This window comes from Schistocerca nitens, chromosome 9, assembly GCF_023898315.1.
Source record: "Schistocerca nitens isolate TAMUIC-IGC-003100 chromosome 9, iqSchNite1.1, whole genome shotgun sequence".
Lineage (NCBI taxonomy): Eukaryota > Metazoa > Arthropoda > Insecta > Orthoptera > Acrididae > Schistocerca > Schistocerca nitens.
In genome coordinates, this window is record NC_064622.1 from 443,464,908 (window position 1) to 443,484,869 (window position 19,962).

General features: G+C 40.8%; 1 protein-coding gene across 1 annotated transcript in view; it reads right to left on the reverse strand.

Annotated features, from left to right (window-relative positions):
• Nucleotides 1–536: 536 nt before the first annotated feature.
• The window catches only part of LOC126203550 (fatty acyl-CoA reductase 1), a 233,206-nt gene continuing 213,780 nt past the window's right edge, over nucleotides 537–19,962 (reverse strand). Inside the window, exons 7-9 of the mRNA XM_049937871.1 lie at nucleotides 19,593–19,832; nucleotides 11,358–11,615; nucleotides 537–2,513 (exon numbers count right to left, since the gene is read on the reverse strand). Coding sequence (XP_049793828.1) covers nucleotides 2,303–2,513; nucleotides 11,358–11,615; nucleotides 19,593–19,832 — 709 coding nt within the window. The 3' untranslated portion in view covers nucleotides 537–2,302. The remainder of the gene's footprint in view (nucleotides 2,514–11,357; nucleotides 11,616–19,592; nucleotides 19,833–19,962) is intronic.

The window sequence follows — 19,962 nt, forward strand, 5'->3', positions numbered from 1 at the left end:
CAGCATTTTCACCATGGGGCAGTGTCTTCTAAATTTTGAGTAAGTTACTGTACTTCCTTTTTAGCAGAAATTGATATAAATATGTATGAACACAATTACCTCTATTGACACAGTCTAATAAAAGGGATTTAAAGTGCAATAATTTTATGAATTCAGATGATTTTGAGAACAGAGTTGTGAAGTCTGGCAGTATAACTTGACTCACATGAAATGTGGCAGTTTTAGCAAATGCTTGCCAATCTAAACTGTAAGTGCACTGTAGCTATGAAATTGTAAAAAAATAGGACTTAAACTATTAATTTTGCTAGTCTGAGTAGCAATTCAGCAATGAGGTGTTCCTTTAACATGACTGTCATCTCCGACTCAATGCTTCAGTGTGGATCATCAAAGGAAATTACATTATGTTGTTCCCTTATGCATAACAAGATGGCTGTAAAAAGATCAACATGGGTGAAAGAGATAGAAGGCAGAAATTTGAAACTGAAAATATTATGATATTAATTCTTAAGATTTTAACAAATTCTTTATTGCACATAAATAATACAAGGTACAAAATACATGTTAATGTTCAAAGTCTGATTGCTTGCATTCAGTTTTTTCTTAGCAGGGAAACTATATGCAACTTTAAGCATTGACACAGGTTATTGTATATGACCATATTATCTTGTAATGGCATTTAAACATTTTGTTTGTCATCATGATTACCTTTATCATCATCATCATCATCATCATCATCACTGCCATACCTCCTTTAAAATACAGCTAGAAACTTATGTTATTTTAATCACTTTTTTGGCTTCATATTTATTGTCTCCCCTGTAATGAGTCTTCATTCTTCAAATGAAGAGAAGGAAAAATTGCATGAAGAAAAAGTAAAGGAAAAAAACTGTTACATGTGTGTGGTTTTTGTGTAAATGCTCATGTTTAATGATTTAAAAAATCTCCACCCACTCACCTTAGCGCTGTAGTGTGAACTGCTGGTAATAAGAAGAATCATACTGGGTCTCTACACTTTTAATCAATGTTGAAGGTACACTGGCAATGCCTAATCATGACAGATGTGTAGGTAGGAAAGCATCAGGTCAGCATCCTTTATATTTGGCTAAACTCAATCTTTTGGATTTTCATTTGTGGGAGTTCCTAAAAGAACTAATTTATGCAAATGACATTCCAAATACAGAGTTGCCATATCTTGGAAACCTGAATAACCATTTGACACCATTTGGAGGTCTTTAACAAGGTGAGGCAGGCTATAAAATGAGTCATGCATGTGTAGCAACAACAGGAGACTATTTTGAACATTTGCCATGAGCTTAATACAATTTGAATATTTGCTATATCTCATGGTTAAATGTTGTTTCAATAACTACTCAAATACAAAGTACTTGTGGATACAGATTTGCATTATTATTTTCATTGTTCTCGTGGTAGAAATTGCTCCCAATGTTTGGTCAAGTATGTTTTGGTACACTCCTTACTGTACCAAAAGAAATGCAAGAGGCTACAAGATGCATGTTGAGAAAGCAACAACATATTGTGTACTGTCACTTCAAAGTGCACCAGTTTGCCAGCAGTTCTTTTCGGGATTGCTTGTACAGGAACACAGACTGGCAGGTGCTTACTCATCATTAGTTCCATAAACATTTAATGCATCTCTGTTTACTGACATAGAAATACATGAAACAACAATTATATTTGTGATATATAACATGGTGAAAAAGACAGTAGCACTATCTGAATGTACGTTTTATGGAAAACTTTGCAAAGCTTTGTTGGAGGTATTTGTACTTTGTCATAGATGAATCTACAAACTAAACATAGAAAATATTGAGAGATTACCTTGTATGCCATCTATTTCATAATTAAAAATGACAATAACATATTTTTGAGCCTTAATAGAATTTGCAAACAACTCCATTACTTTTGTACAATTGTAATGAATATTTTACTTGTAGGAACCCAGTACAGTTACTGTGTAGTGTTTTATGTGATTATACTTCTTCAGGAATTTATTCTTTTATGTATTACACTCACTTATATCAGGTGTCAATACACAATTCATGCATACATATCAATACTTATTTCCCTACAGTTATACATCCGTAACAGGAACACAGTTTCAGTAGTTGAGATTACACCTGAATTGGAAAGAGTAGTATGTAATGTGTGCTATACACGATGAATGTAAGGACTTATAAAGCGTATTATATTGTACATCATCTCCATGTCCTTAACTCATTTGCCTCCTAACAACAAGGAGTGCCTTATGCAACAAACTTAGTACACACTATTTACCAGTGAATCAAAGAAGTGACTTGTCTTGTATTACTGGTGTTACCGATGGTGACTGTGAAGAACTTGAGTTGAAAACATTGAAGATCTGTACTACAGAGTAATTTAAAAGTCTCAGAAAGGCACGTAGGAAGTCGAAGATGGCATCAGAGTATGACACCAGTGTCCACAATAACAGCCCAAGGAACACAGCTTTTGTTATTTTGTCCACCCAGTACATTCTGAAAATTGAAATGACAGTTTATAAATAACATTTAAAACAATAATTGCTTCAATAAATACAGACAACTGATTATTATTTTTACATTTTTAATGTAAATTAACAATATGTTAGTTGTATTCATGTTATGAAAAAAATGGAGTCCCTCGTTCCACTGGCATTCTTATCTGGTGATTAATATACGTACATGGAATACATAAAAGAAGTAAAATACATTTTTAGAAGTTGCATTGAACTGTTCTGCTTTGGCACTCTTCAGGTGATTGCACACTAAACCTTGACACTAGGTATTGTGCTGATAATATGCAGCCTGTAACTTTTTTTCTCATAATTCCTGTCTGTCATGCAACATATCCTTTGTATAATATACAATGTTATTATGCCAGTTAGCATCATTAAATGTAGTGAAGATAGGAGAATTAGCCACAGAAGTTGATTAGCATAGGAGCATGTTATGTGTTGTTTAATATACCTTGTTCATATGGAGTAGCAAAATTTTTAACCACAGGTTTGGCAACTGGAAGGCCAAGGGTAACAACAGGTGATGATAACTGGTATATGCTGTAAGGGACTATGAGGAATGAACCTTCTTTGCTGGATGTTCTGACCAGGTTTTTCCATAAGGCACTGTGACTGCTCATATATGTAGAGCAATAGGTGACAGTTTATCCTTCAAGGCAAAATTACTCAACCATGCATGGTTCATTTTATGGATGAATATTGTGAACAAAAAGACAAATTAATGGAGTTATAATATGGACTACTGAGTCTCATACAGATGGCTTATAGCGCTCTCAGGAGATGTGTTGTTGCTCACAACTGTTCTCCTCAGACCAAACTCTGCCGAGACAGTAACTGTGCAAGAAGAGTGGCAGTTATCACTGGGACATGTTACATGTTGTTTGATGTACCCTTGTTATCATCTTTATCATCACATATTGCTGCAGGTGCATTGTTCAAGAGCAGTTCAACAGGTATCCTTCTTAGGACTGAAGGTGAAATTTAAAAAAAAAAGAAACTTAATAATTTTTTATGTATATACCATTGCCCAGTATTTTGGACATTTTTAAGCCCCTCCAAAAATAGTAAAAATCAAGATTTCTTAAGTATGCCTCTGTTTCAACAGTGATCTCATTTAAGCAGAATTTTTCTGCCTGTAAGTATTTTTTTCATGTTTGGAAACAAGAAGAAACAGTAGGGAACTAGGTCAGGCAGCTAGGAAAATGGAATAGTCACTATTTTGTATGATTTATTGATGGCAGTAGCTTTGGAAATCGAGTATGCCTTGGGAAAAGAAGAAGGCACAATTCGAACAGCTATCCATCATGGTTCAACTTGAAGCTGACTCTTCTTTCAGTCTCTGGACTGTGTGAAGAAGACATGTGCCATTGGTGCCCAGAATGTTTGGCAGGAATGCCATAAAAACTATGAATGCACAACTGTACTTACTTTCAGAAATTGTCCACCACTTGCATTTATTGGTCCTGAGGGAAATACAGATGTTATGGATCCACATGGACAAATTCACTGAATGTATGGAAGTTAATTGCAAATTTTTCACATTCTTAATGAATCCATTCATCACAAAGTACCTTTTTTTAAAGGAAGATACAAAACAGCATGCATGTAAATTGACCAGTGAAAGGAACAAGAGAAGTACAGCCATATCACACACATGCACTGAACAATTACATAAAACCACTCTTTTTTTCTAGTAGAATGAAGCCTAAAACACTTTTGGTGTAAAGTTAGTGTAAGATTAATTAATTAGTTCATGAGCTCTGGCAATATAAGAAAAAAACTTTTATTTTATTGCTACATATAATACAGAGATCTCAACATTTTTCAATCATGTAATCTAAAAATTAATTTATCTGCCATTTTATAGCTGTGTTTTCATATGTAATTTACATTACCTATTGGTTAAAACTAGACTAAAATTCAGACAGTTGACTATTACCAACAGTTTAGAGTAACCCAAGGCTAAATTAAAAATTGCACTGCCTACAATATTTTTCTTGCTATCTTTATCCATCGGAGGTCACCCTTGGAATAGACTTCATTCACTGTTAGTGTCACACACACACACACACACACACACACACACACACACATACACACACACGAGATGCTTGTTGAGATATATGATTATGAATAAGAATCAATAAAAATTATGTCTGTATGTAACACTTAATGATTAACGTGGTATTTTTTATATTCTTCTTTTAATTGTGCTTTTGTCACACATTAATGCAGGGTTGGAATGATTCTTAACAGATTTGGCATGGTTAAGTTAAATAATGGCCATATGCCTTTTCTGTTGCCGCACCATTACTCCTTGTCTGCGTGTAGTTTTATTTGTGTGAAATGGAATGAAAGTTTTCTAAATATTTGTGAATCGTGTAACTGAAGCAGGAATTTGTTACTAGCCTAATATTCAGCTAGTGGGATGTGGGAAATCACCTAAAAACCATATCCAAGCTGGCCAGCACACTGACCCTCATTGTTAGTCCACCAGACGTATTTGATCTGGGGCTTACACACATTCCCATCCTGGATGCAGTGCTTTAACACACGTAGCTATCCAGGAGGGTATTTTTTGTTTTATAGCCCATGTAAAATCTGCTTTGATAGTGATGGTCAGACTTGTGATTATTTCTGTGTTGTACTTTGTGGTTTGATCACTAAGTGGATAAGAACCACCCCACAACTCTACATTCATGATTCAGTTCTCTGCTAGTGTGGGTTTTTACTGTGAGTTATCATTTCTTTCACTTCCAGCAATGATTTTGAAAAGTAACTAAAGCCTGACAAGTTGCCCCAGGGTCTGGATTCCATGTTATACTGTAGGCTTCTTTACAACTGTAACTGTGTGGGTAAAACAGTTCAATAGACAGAGCTAGACAATGTAATACTGACCCCCCCCCCTTGTCCCCCCATCCCCCTCCTCCAAAACACTGTTGTTTTCAAAGAAGCCTTAGTTCGGGAGAAGATTTAGTTTATAGGAAACAATCTTCTCTAGACTAGTAAGCTGGGCTGCATTTGGTGGGCAATTGCTTGATCACAAGAAAAATGTTTTTAATTATTATTTATTAATCCTGGTCAGGTGGCAAAACTGCATTGTAGACTAAACTAATGTCTAATAATGGAGAGTCCAGGATGGATTAATAACAATATGGAAAGGATACACTGCTACTCACCACATAGAGGAGCCATTGAGACATAGACAGGCACAATGAAAAAGTCTGCTAAATTGTCATAAGCTTTTGGACAAAGTCCTTCTAAGTGTGTTTGTGTGCCTGTTTTGGTAGAAGGATTGGATTTGGATTGGATTGTTTGGGGGAGGAGAGCAGACAGCGAGGTCATCGGTCTCATTGGATTAGGGAAGGGCAGGGAAGGAAGTCGGCCATGCCCTTTCGAAGGAACCATTTCGCCATTTGCCTGGAGCAATTTAGGGAAATCACGGAAAACCTAAATCAGGATGGCCAGACGCGGGATTGAACCATCGTCCTCCCGAATACGAGTCCAGTGTGCTAGCCACGGCGCCACCTCGCTCGGTTTGAAGTACTTTGTATGAAAGCTTATAACATTTTAGCAGTGTACCTGTCTTTGACTCAGTGATCCCTCTACATGATGAGAAGCAATCCATCCTTACCACATTGTTATTAAACTAATGTCTAAGGTTCGTTATATTATATATCTAAAAACAAAGATGATGTGACTTACCGAACGAAAGTGCTGGCAGGTCGACAGACACACAAACAAACACAAACATACACACGAAATTCAAGCTTTCGCAACAAACTGTTGCTTCATCGGGAAAGAGGAAAGGAGAGGGAAAGATGAAAGGATGTGGGTTTTAAGGGAGAGGGTAAGGAGTCATTCCAATCCTGGGAGCGGAAAGACTTACCTTGGGGGAAAAAAGGACAGGTATACACTCGCACACACACACATATCCATCCGCACATACACAGACACAAGCAGACATTTATATTATACTAAACAAATGTCTGGTACTATACGCAGTAATCTTTGGAATCTGTTAGTGAACATCAGCAGTATACTCACTACTTTCTACATCTATTTATATGATCTAGAAATCACTATACAGTGCATGATGGAGGATATTTCAAAGTAACAACTGCAGCCCCTTTCTATCCTCCTCCATTTACATATGAAGCAAGAAAACGAATAACTTACTGTGATCCCTATAGAAACCCTAATTTGTCTAATTCCCATGATTCCTGTGTTAGATATTGAATGATGGCAGAAGAATTGTTCTGAAATCCATCTCAAATATTGTTTTTCTGTAAACTGATCCACCCCAGTTACATGAAACCTCACATTTCAGCCAGCAATTCTCATTTAAATTCTTCCAGGGGGCTCATGGTTCTTTTGTAAGTTTGTGTGTGGTGCACATGGGGCCCTGAGCTATTGCAGACCATTCTGCCTTCCCAGACTGCATTTTCTTCACTGCGCCCCTTCTTCCCCATCCTGGCTCCTTTGCTGCTGTCCCCTCTTTTGGTGATTTTGTTTACGTCGTGCTGGCTATCTGTCTAGTTCCCTGTATTCCTTGTGAATTTGTTCCTTTTGCCTGTTCTCTTTCATCCTTTTTGGTCCCCATTTGTGGTTTGATCTCCATGTCTAAATTTTCTGTTTTTAGTGTGAGCGATTTGGGGAAGAACTCCCTACTTAGTGCCTACAGCATGGATTCCTCTCCTCCCTTTCGTCCCCTTCTTCCTTCCCCACACAGCCCCCTCCACCCTGCTAGACCACCAGCATTAGTGGCCAGTCTGTGTGGTGGGGCTGAGCCCCTGGCAACACAAGGATCACACTACTGATACCTGTGTTGTTACCTCCACATGTATGCCAAGGAATGGTTGCTTGTTATCCTGGAGCATAAGAACTCCCAGCAATGGTCACCTTGCCAGATGGTCCTTGCTGTGGCAGGGTGGCACACATGGGGAAAGCCCATGATCGGAATGGGTGGATGTTTGGTGCATGAAGCATATCAAGCTGCAAAACTTTGTCTGTTCTCAAACGGCTGTCTCTTTGAGAGGTAGCAGGTCACTGAATGCTGCTTTGTATTACTCTGCAGCCTTCCCTTCCCAGGCTACACCCTGGGAGGAGGGCCACACCCACTGTCTTGGGATGAAAACTTTCCCCACTACCTGGTTGTACTAGGACACATTCATTGCCGCAAAGCCATTATTTTTTGTGGAGAATATCAAGGACAAGTCGGGCAAAATGGAGTCCCTCACTAAGATGCAGTCAGGTTCCCTGTTGATCAAAGCTTATCCTGCCACCCAACCTGTAGCTCTTCATGCTTGTGATCATCTTGGCAATGTTTCAGTTCCTATTACCCCTCATCAGTCCCTGAATATGGTCCAGGGAGTGACTTTTCACAGGGACCTCATCCTGTGAACTAATGAGAAACCCTAGGCTAATCTGGAGCAACGTTTCATTTGTTTTGTTTGACATATGCACAAGGGTCATAAAGACCTTTATTTCAGATTCCAATGGGGACATCTTCCCAGAGAAGTCAAGGTCACATGTTACTGATGTGACATGAAGCCATATCGCCTGCCACCATGAGGTGCTTTCAGTGCTTGTGTTTTGGGCATATATCTCCCACCCTCTGTGTGGTGACTGTGGCCATCCATTCCATGAGAGAAGGCCTGGTGTTCTGCCACTTGTGTGTGTAAATTGTCATTACTGCCACTCTCCATGCTTGCCAGATTGCTCAGTTTACAAGAAAGAAAAGAAGATCCAAGAGTAAAAGCTCCTGGATCATCTATCTTATGCTAGTGTTGATTTATTCTACTTTTGCCTCTGTTACTTCCTTTCCCCTTCTACCTCTTCCTTTTCTCTGTCCCATCCCCCTCTCATCTCTCACTCCCCTACAGTTCCCATGCTCTCCCCTCTGGCTGCCACTCCCCCTGTTTAGCCAACGAAGTGCCCCCCCCCTTCTTCAGGACCCTCCAGTGATGGGGCTCCCCCCCCCCCCCCCTTCTTTTGGAATCCTTCCCTCCAGCATCTCTCAGAACAGAGGCCTGCTACCACAACTCATCCATGGGATGCATCATCTGTGCACCCCAAGGTCGCCCACTCTCTTTCGGTTCCAGAGCCTGCAGAAGCCTGCTCTCCCTCTGTGCCCTGCCCCGCTCAACCTCCAAAAGAGGAGACGAAGAAACATAAGTCCAAAGGCATTTCTGTGATGACCACTCTCCAAAATTTTGTGGTTATCATGTGTTCTGTTGGAACTGTGCCAGCCCTAGGACAGTATCTGGAGAGTTCTGCACTTTGGTTCACACCAATGTCATTGGCGCCTGGACCACCCCTGATACCAACCTGGAAGCAATAGCAGTATGAGTGTGAATGAGCCCAGCAATCACCATTTGCAATGTATAGCTTCCTCCAGGTAGGCCACTTCTTTGTGTTGACCTGCCTAACTTAATATAGCAACTTCTGCCCCCATATCTCCTCCTTGGGGACCTCAATGCACACCATCCCCTGTGATGGAGTGCTACTTCGATGGGTAGCAGTCTTCTAATTGACCAACATATTACAGACTGATTTGTGTCTCCTCAATGATGGTTCCCCTACCCACTTCAGTACCACTCATGGCACCTTTTCTGCTACCAATCTTATGATCTCCTTTCCCGCTCTTGTGGCTTCCCTACATTGGTCACTCCATGATGATCTCTGTAACAGTGACCACTTTCTGGTGATTCTATTGTTCACCTGCCACTGTCAGCAGACAGGCACCCATGTTGGGCATTCCACAAAGCCAACTGGCATTTATCTGCATCTGCTGTGTACTTCAACACCTCTCCCTTGGATTGCACTGATGCGGTCATGCAAGACATCTCTGGCACTGTTCTTCATTATACTGGCATTGCTATCCCCCTATCCACCGGTCCCCCCTGGTCATTGACAAGTACAGTGGTGGCTGTTGACAAGTACTGTGGTGGACCAAGAATGCAGCGGTCACTATCCAGGACTGCTGACGGGTACTGCAGTGATTTACACGACACCCTTCTTTGACCAACCCTATTGCTCTTACGCATCTCCATGCTAATGCTTGCTACCTCATTAAGCAGAGAAAAAGGAATGCTGGAAATGCAATGTTTCCTCCCCAGAGACATATGTGTCTTCATTGCAGATTTGGTCCATAGCCTTCTGGGCCACCAGAGACAATCAACCAGCCCAGGTTTTACTCTACAGAGGGTGTCTACTGTGATCCATCAGTCCATGCAAACACCTCGCGACACACTTTGTCACAGCGTCGGTGTCCTCTACCTTTCTCCAGCAGAAAGACTGAGTTGAAGAAACCTCCCCCTATTTCAACCCTCACTAAACTGAATCCTATAATGAACCCTTCATTGAATGGAAATTCTTGGATGCTCTTATATCTTCACATGACACAGCCCCAGGCCCGGATTCCATCCACAACCAGATGATCCAACACTTTGATGTTACCCAAAGGCAACATCTACTCAGGGTCTTCAACCACATTTGGCTCATTTGTGTCTTCCCCTCATTATAGCAAGACAGCAGAGTTATCCCTGTCCTTAAGCCTGAGAAGTACCCAACGTCTCCTGACAGCTACCCGCAGATCAGTCTGACCAACATGCTTTGAAAACTGCTCAAGAGGCTGGTTAGCTTCTGATTATGATGGGTACTGGAATCTCAGGGTCTTTTACCTGATATCAGTAAGCTTCTGGGAAGGACGACGTAGAACTGATCATTTATCTCACTCGAGTGTGTTATTTTGCATTTATCCATATCTAAGAGAATGGAAATACTGTATAAGTTATTTTGCATTTTCTTATACCATCTAAGTGACAATACTTTCATGTAGACAACAGTACTGTCAACAAATAATTGTAGTGGTGCTATGCTATAACCCTGTACACGACTTTTGAATATAATGATAAAATCTTCTCAGATTGACAGCCAAGTCAATGCGCCATTCTCCGGCAACATTTCAGCAAGTTTCTTACTTGCCATCTTCAGGTGACTTTGCAGATATGCATTTGATGACATGCATATTGCAATGAGTGTTCCACATAGGTACTATTCATGTGATGGCATGCTACAGCATGTCTTCTCATAGATACCCGTGTATATTCAAACTCCCAAGGTGTTTTCAAAATGAATTGACAACAATCAACAGTGCACTCCCAGAGTTCATCAATGCTGTCAGCAGGGCTGTAATACACCAAAACTTTTAAATTTATTTAGACAAAATTCAGTGGATTCAGTTCAGGGGACCTAGGCTGCCACTCTATTGGTGAGCCATGACAAACACACTTGTTATCGAAATGGTGTTTAACAGTACTTTGGAATTCAGGGTGATGGTTATAGATTTGTTATTAGTGTCTCACTTGTGGTGTCTTGAAATAAAAATAGTCTTATGCATTGAGAGTGTTGTAATGTTGACATAGCTGCACTTATGCATGTATCATATTGTGGAACCCTTTGGTTTCTCAACTTACATTTATTAGGATTATTTGCTTCTGTCATTGTTCTCTACTCAGCCTTTCCATTTGCCCCTACAATGGTCAAACACTGTGTACATCTGAGTAATCAATGTTTCCTTAGATTAGCCATAAAGTGTGCTCCATGTGATTGTGAGCATTACAGTCGAGGATGACAACTACAGCTGCCAATGTGGGTGACTTGATACTTATTGGTGTGATTTGTGTAAAAAATTCCCTGTTCGGCAGATCTATTAGTAAGGAGCATGTTATTTCTATGTAGCATACATTTATAACAGTGATGCATATTAAAAGTCCCAGAGACTGCATATAATCTTTTATGCTGGTGTATGTATACTTACATTCGCAGATGTCTTCTGGCAGCTGGAAGTGTTTCTGGTAGCTCTTTCAAGATGTATAATCTTGCAGCCCTTATACAATCTTCAAAGTAAGCATCTATATCCAAATCATCTCCATCGATCTTATAAAGAAGCCTTTCCCTTTTGTTCAACTGTTTTCTAACTTCAAGTGCAGAATCATTTATAAACTGCCACTGATTGTTTGCATAGTACTCAAACACCTCAAAACCTTTCATGATTCTTCGTTGAACTCTCATCATTCTGAAAAGAATAGTCATAAGTCACAATGATTATATTGGCAATGTTAATAAATGATCATTCAATTTTATATTTTATTAGATTATTTCCATAATTGTATTGTTATGGCACTTTAATAAAGAAATACTTTATATTGGCCTTGTTCTGATGCAGTCAATAGGGCCACTGAATAAGTGGTCTGCTACTAGCGTAATGAGTGGGGTGAATAGTGATATCTCATGTTACATGCCAACAGCAGACATTACTTATATGTGAATGCGGAAGGCTCTTGTGTGTCCAGCCAGGTGAAACTGTGGAAACCATGCTATATTTTGATGGAACACATTTGCGTTTCCAGTCAGGCAGCAGTGCTGAAAAACCATGACTTACGAGGACTGTCATACTCATCACTATCACCTTTTGGCAATGTGTTGATATGAAACTTGATAAAAAAAGAATTTACAACCATCTGCTAAACAGGAGGGAGAGCTATTGGTGAGGCAATGCATGTGAGAAGCTGTATGTCAAGAGTTCAACCAGCAAAGTTCAGCTCACTTTGTGGGTCAAGAATGCCTACACCACCAGCCCATACAGTGTTTCAGCACTTTTCCAGAAGATGACAGACATGTCACTTGTTGAAATGTCACAGTCCAGATGAAAACAACTAAATCAGTCAGACAAATACTGCACAAATGGTATCACTGATCTGACTACATTACCAAAAACACATCTTCTATAGGTTTTAGAGACCAGAAAATGTAGCATCTTTTTTTTGGCAAAATTAGATCTTTCTTGGCAAAATTAATATCCTTTTTGTACATGGTTGTACACACAAATTTAAATTTTTTCAATGCTGCATGTCTATAGGAAAAATTAATTGCAAAAGAGATGATTGTGAATAAAATAATAACATGGAATAAATAACTTTTATTCTCTATGATAAGAGCTTTTTGTGTGGAATATTTCCTTTTGTAAAATCTTCAACAGTTTTTTCTGAAATAGTCTTTGCTTGTTCTGGTACCCAGCTCCAGGGAAACTGAATGCTGTCTAGAGGAAATGGGCCTAGGGCATAGTCTTGCTGCAGCTCTGCGCTTGCAGCATGAGCATACTACTCATTCCGCCATGAGAATACACTGGCCAATAACGCTCAATGAACAGCCGGTTGGTTCTGTACTTGCATCTGATATTGTTGATTACTACCATCACTGTACTACAGATTGTGTCTCTTTTTGCTCTTGGCATGTTGACACCATTGTGGTGAAGGTCTCTGATTTGGATTTCATTGCTTACATAGGTTGCTTTGGCCCTGTTCCTGTCCATGTCGTGCTCAGTGTTAGTCAGCTGTGTTTAGCTGGGATACCACTTGGTGTCATGTTTTCTTCCACAGGTGGCCATACCAGTGTGCAACTTCAGATGTTTCTCTTCTGGGTTCTGATGTGTGTGCTGATGTATAACTACTCATGGATATAGCATTGGTAATGAGGAAAAGAGAAGTTGTTGAGTATCATGGATGCTAAATTGGTTTGCCTGTTGGAGCAACAGCAGCATCTAATGCAATGGTAGCAGCTTCATATAGAATTGTTACAAAAGTCACTTGAGCTTCAGGTGGACAAATTTTGAGTGTATGAGGCCACTTTCTCTAAGCCTCAGCAACCTCTGCAGTCAATGCCCCCATTTTTCCTCTGTCATTTCCACATTTCAGTGACACTATGTACGACTGAACACATATTTGCATTGACTGAAGAAATATTTAATTGCATTTCAAGTCACTGGAGATTCATTGATCCATTCAAGTCACTAGTGTTTTTGTCTTGGGTGCCATCACAAATATTCTTCCTGCTCCACAAATTGACATATCTCTCTTACCATATTGCACTCTCCATTCAGGAGATATGTGTTCTGTTGACTAATTATTATTCCCAAAGAAATCAGGTGGTTACCTACAGGCTTGAGTTTCACCAATAACATAAATACCTGGACAATCATGTTGCTCGTGAGTTACTGACTTGCAACCTGTCATCTACAAGTGCAATGTCACTTGTGCCAATCAAGGCTGCAAGGCTTCATACGTGGACTCTTTGATTCATGATGTGGTGTAGCTGGCACCCAATCCTGAGATCTGCACAGTGGTGCTGAAACTGGACAGCTCATTGTTGGAGAACATCTTAGGTATCATACATTCATTCAAGATTGTGCAGGTGGCTAGCAAATGACTCATGGTGACACCCAACCTGTGGTAGTTAGTGCACCACCATACATTCCAGCCCAGCATCGCAGGCTGCAGCAACTTGTGATTCATTATTGTCCGAAGTCTCTATGGTGTCTGAGCCTCCAGTTCCCCTCGTTGATGGTCATGGTGATCATTCCCTTCATGCCCACAGCATTTTTCCGCTCACTCCTGAGCAGACTGTCCAGATTGTTGGGGATCCTGCAGATGCTGTGGCAAATAGGAATGTCTGTGCCCAGTTTGTCAAAGTTGTGGAACCCACTCCCATCCTGCCCTGCAAGTACACAAGGACAATGTATATGTACTTTAGTTGGCTCGTGGTCTCCCCAGACAAATCTTTGATGCATAAATTGTTTCTCATACTTCACGTTTTTCACTGGCACTTCAGTTTCCAGGTGGACAGCAGAGTTACCATTTATTAGCTGAAGAGGGCACATCTGAGTTGTTCCCATCCTCATGGCATTTGGTGGCCTATGAAGATGGTTCTATTTCTCTGTGTGGGTAGTTCTCAATCACTGTGACCTACAAAAGCATCATGCAGCTCATCATGTTCTTTGTCATGGAACACAGATCTGCTATCAACATTTTCAGCCTCAATGCCTTTACATCATCAGGATTTTCTATTTGCAATGTATTCAAGATCAAATCAACTGCAGTTTATTTCCAGGAACTGGACAATATCTGCACTGTGTTTGCATCTCTGTTTCAGTCAGATTTGGGATGTGCCTTTGGCTTTCAGGAACACATCATCCTAAGGCCAGATGATACACCTTGTTTTTACCATTACAGACCAGTCCTGGTTACCTTACATTCTGCCATGAAGCAGGAGCTAAATCATCAAGCCACATGGATCACTCCCCTACTTATCATCACAACACCCACTGGTTCTCTCAGATTCTGTAGAGATTTCTAGGCTACAATCAACATCCAATCACAGGTGGAAACTTATCCTACCCCTGGCTGTAATATCTTCTCACCAAATATGCTGGAGGGGAACACAAATCCAAGATCGACCTCACTGATCCTTACCTCCAGTTACCCTTAGATGAGGAATCATAGAACATCATTGTCATTAGTACTACTTTTGGTTTGTACAAGTACGAGACGCTCCCATTTGGCATTACCTCAGCCAGCACAATTTTTCAAAAGTTTCTGAAACAGCTGACACAGCATGATTTACTTGGATGATTTCATTCTGGTAGAGCCCTGCTACAAGGAGCATTTGCAAAATCTCCATATCCTTTTTATAACCTTGGGGGATGCAGACTTGCACTGCCATTTAGAGAAGTGCAGGTTTTTTCAGCCAGAAGTGGAGTATTTGGGGCACTGGTTTATCAAAGAGGGAACAGGCCAACTGATCAGAAAGTCACCGTGATAGACTCCTTTCCTTGCCCAACAAACTTTCCTAAATTGCAGATGTTTTTGGGCTAAATCGACTATTATTCCAAGTTCTTACTCACATTGCCCAACCACTCATTCGGCTACGTACAAGGATTTTGCCCTACAGCTGGATCCTTGCCTGAGAATGGAATTCTACCCAATTGAAAACCATGCTGAAATCCGCTCACATTATTCTCTCATGGTCACCCATTGATTGTGGCAGTTGATGCATCTGCATATGGCATCGTGGTGGTCTTGGTGCAAAGGAATGGGGATGACTCCAACTAGTCTATAGCTTACCAGTCAAAAACATGAAACCTGCACAGTGCAACTATTCCCAGACTGAAAAGGAGGCACTGGGGATAGTGTTTACCATTTAAAAAACTTTATTTCTACCTTTTTGGGATACAGTTTCCCCTAATTACTGATGACATTATCTGGACCATGCTCCAGCCTCCTGGAGTGAACAGACCAATGCCTCCATCAAGCTTGTGGCACAGCATTCCAGTGCTGATGCATTGTCACATCTACCCGCTGGCCCAAAGGAGGTCTTCTGCTTCCATATCAATACTGAGTGGCAACACATTTTGGACAGTTTCCCATTACAGCTGCTTGTGTCACCGTCACCCTCTGCCAGGACTCCACCTTGCAGCTAGATCCCCACTATATGACCAATGGCTGGCAAACTTACCTCACCCACCAGCTTGGAAATGAATTCAGTTGGAAACGTATTTCTCACAGTTATTGATGAAATCATTCTTTTGCAATCTGAGATGAACATGTATTGAGTGGCCATCCTGGCTGACTTGCACCAACAGGTGTTGAGTCTGTTGCATTGTGGACATTGTGGGATGTCCTGCATGAAGGCACTAGCTTGTTGACATATGTACTAGCCGGGGGTCAATGATGACATTGAAGGAATGGTCCACGGCTGCACGAAGTGTGCTTGCCACTAGGCAGTGCCCTCATAGTCTTTCACCCACAGTCTTTCACCCTCTGCCTGCCCTGGGGCCACATTCATCTTGATCTTCCAGGCCTGTTTTTGGGATCAATGTGATTGCTCATTGTGGATACTTACTTAAAATACTCACATGTTGTATGCATGGCATCCAGCATGGTCAGTGCGACCTTCAGTGCCATGGCTTAGGTTTTGGCCATCAAAGGGTGGCATCACACACTGGTCTGTACTAATTGGATGCAATTCATGGAATTTGCTTTTAAAACTTTCTATGAGGCCTATGGCATAAAACAAACCTGCAGCCATCTGTTCCATGCTTCCTCAAATAGTGAAGCAGAATGTCTCATTCCAAATGAAAAATGCAGTTGATTCCTCTGCCAGAATGTTAGCCATCATCCTGTTTTTGAGCACTTATCAGACTATGCTAATTAACAGTCATAGCCCCTCGAGTTCCTCCACAGGTGGCAACTGTGATCCTGCTTCATCTTCTGATATGGCCTCCTTTAGAACCGCAGTCCCATCCCTCCCACTGTTACTCAACTGGAGCAGTTATGTGGGCCCTTTCTTATGGGAGTACTGAGGCTTGAACACCAGTGACAGTGTGGGGACCCACAGGCAGTTGGTTATGTCAATCCAAACACAGGTGAGGCTTGAGCATCATCACCACAACCAGCTTTGGCTTCAAGTACATGCACTGCATCTGCTGCCACCTCCTTCACTGCCTTCTGGTGACAATATAGCACCATGGCCAGCACCCTTGGTGGCACCCTATGACTCTGCATTGTTGTACCAGTGAATTCTTCTGCATTCACAGAAGTGGAGCTCTCTGGCACCCCCATTGCCAATGTTATCCCAATGGAGGCCCCAACACCCTCTATGCAACACTGAAGGTTGAAGGGACCAAGTCTTCATCTGTACCTGCATTTCAGCCACACACACTATCTGGGGCATTTCTGCCCAAATGTGCCTGTTTCAGAGAGGAGGGATCTGACGTCCAGCTCCTCAGAAACTGACAGGACGAGATGGACCTAGTTGGGCGTTGGAAGGTAGAATCTTGCTGCAGAACATCGCTCCGCAATGTGAGTGTGCACATGAATACACCAGTCAGTAGTGTTCCTTAGGTTTAATATAAGTACGGCTGCCCAGCAAACGATCAGTCAGCTAGTCAGTTCTGTACGAGTACTTGTGTCTGATATTGTCAATTACTGTCATCACTGTACTATGGACCACTCAATAACAATCTTGCTTGGCCCTTGATCTTTGTCTCTAGTCACAATCTGGATTGTGTCTCTCTTTGCTCTTGGCCTGTTGACACCAAAATTTCAACTTTGCACTTCATTTTTTTACATTAGTTGCTTTCATCATGTCCTTGTCTGTGTTCTAGCCACTGTCAATTAGCTGTGTTTAGCCCAGCTACTGCTTGGTGTTGTGTTGTCTTCTCCAGGAGGCCCTTCTGCATTGTGGCTTCAGGTGTTTCTCTCCTGGGTTCTGACATGTGTGCTGGTATTTAGCTACTCACAGATATAGCATTTGTTTTCTTCTTTTTGCTCTGTATCAGCTTTCAGAAAATTATTGTTTCTTTTGGGAAGCAGCAGTATTTTTTGTCAGTGAACAGAGCACTTCTCTGATTTAATCACCTACTTTTTGATGTGACATCACAGCAGAAGTTAACTGATACATTCTGATGTTCATGCATAGTTGCAGTCTTTCTTTGCACACTCGTTCTTGCACACATTCTTTTTCCAAACTGGGCTTCAGCACGTGTTGTACTATTTCTGATACTTATATGAAGAAAATAAAGATCTTTCAAATCATCTCCGATAAAATAGGTCACGTGGTTGCAGTTCAGTGAAATAGAATTTTTAAGTAAATTTGCATTTATTAATTAAAAATTCTGGGCATTTCTGATTTTTGAAGCAGAAGTTGTATCTATCTGGAAAATAATTTTTTTGAGGTTTGTACGAATAACAGAACATTAAATGTGGTATGTTGGTTAATTAATGATCTTTCACATTTTTGTGGAGAAAGATTTAATTTGATGGGAAATGAATGTAAACCACAAGTGAAATATTCCAATTTATCAGATTGTAGTGTACCTATTCTAAGCCGGTAAGAAGGAATAATTATTCACCGTGGAGACTTATTTTATGTGTATTGGATGGGGTAAGAGAGACTTCCATAGAAATCGAAATGAGGGTGAGCACCAGTGGAATTATCAGCTACCTGAACAATGCAAGAGGAAATATACTTTTTATTAGCAGCTTTATAGGATGGAGTGGGTTTTCCAAAATCCAAGCAATTTGTGCCATTCACACCTTTCAGAAACTCTGTGACCATCACCTGGACTGGCCAGCATGCAGAAGATTTCCTGTCACCTCACATGAACATTCCCACCAGTTAGTTTTCAAATTAGGTTACGAGGGGTTCTACGTGGCAGTTGCATTGAAGAGAGGGTTATCATTACCTGTATAAGAGATGAATGACAAACAAGCCCATAATTTTGCATGCCAAAGTACAGCCACAATTAATCCCAAGAAAGAGCATGTTCTGGTTTCCCAAGTTCACAGAGAGTTTGACAAGAATGTCATGTGTAAAGTGTGGTTGATGGTGTGTCACATGATGGTGTGAAAAGTCAAGCATCCACTCCAAAATCAAGGAAGAAATATGTTACAGTATTTTGTTGGTGATTTGTGTAAAAATGGTGTGAGCCAGCTGTTTCTCCAATGTAGTTGACAGCAGAAGGAAGTACCAAGTCTGTGGGAACTTCAGAACTATTGTCCCAAAGAGCTGGACTTTACAGGTGTCAAATAAATTTTACTCCAAGTGTGGTGTGTCATTCATCACTGAAGGACTCAAAGGTCTGAAAAAGAACCATAACTTGTACATCTTTTATCTATTTTCCTTTCTGTTTTACGGGTTATGGAGCATTCCCTTGGCAACAATGAGCAAAACTTGTCAAGTTGTTATGTTCTAGCAAAAGGTTAATTATTGAAACTCAAAGCAGATACTGGTAACATTTTAGTATCAGACTGTCTCATAGTGATAGCATGATTTGGAACCGGATCAGTCAGTAATTTTCCTAGAAGAGGTCTAAAGCATGCTGATGCAGTGGTGAAAGATGTATGAGTATTCTTGAGGACCCACCTGCCCCTACTGGTAATCACTTTTTTTTAAGTAGCCATCAACATAAAGTTGATGGCTACTTAAAGCAATCAGGAGATTGCAAAAGTTGGTTTAAAAATGTGTCTATACTGCATCCATATAATCAAGGCTTTACTGCCCATGTCATGCTTGTCTGCAACTCAATGTGTCATCTTTATCATGAGTAGAAATCTAATCCTTTTCATAATATTTTCAGAAATGAAAGAGTTATTGGACCGAAACAAGTAGGTCAGGCGAAATGGAAAGTGACGAGTGTCGCCGTGTTAATACTCACATCGGTTTGTGCCCAGCCAGGAAGATGAGTGTGTCAATGAGGATGGCTGGGATGAAGTGGAAGAGTAGCAGACAGATGTTGTGCAGCAGGCGGCTCCTCTTCATGCTGCCACCCGGGTACCACACCACGCCATTGAGCGGCACGCGCTCTGTGATCTTCCTGCCCCGCTCGATGATCTCTGCCCATGAAATTTGGAACTCGGAGCTGGAAGTCATGTTCACAATGCTCTTCTCTTTATCCCTGGAAGCATTGTTCTGTGGTTAGAATTTTCCATTTGGCCATTACCTCAAAAGGCAGTTTTAAATGTACGGAAGCAACACCACAGCATACATGCCTATAGCATGTCTCTGAAGGAAACATATCTAATCTA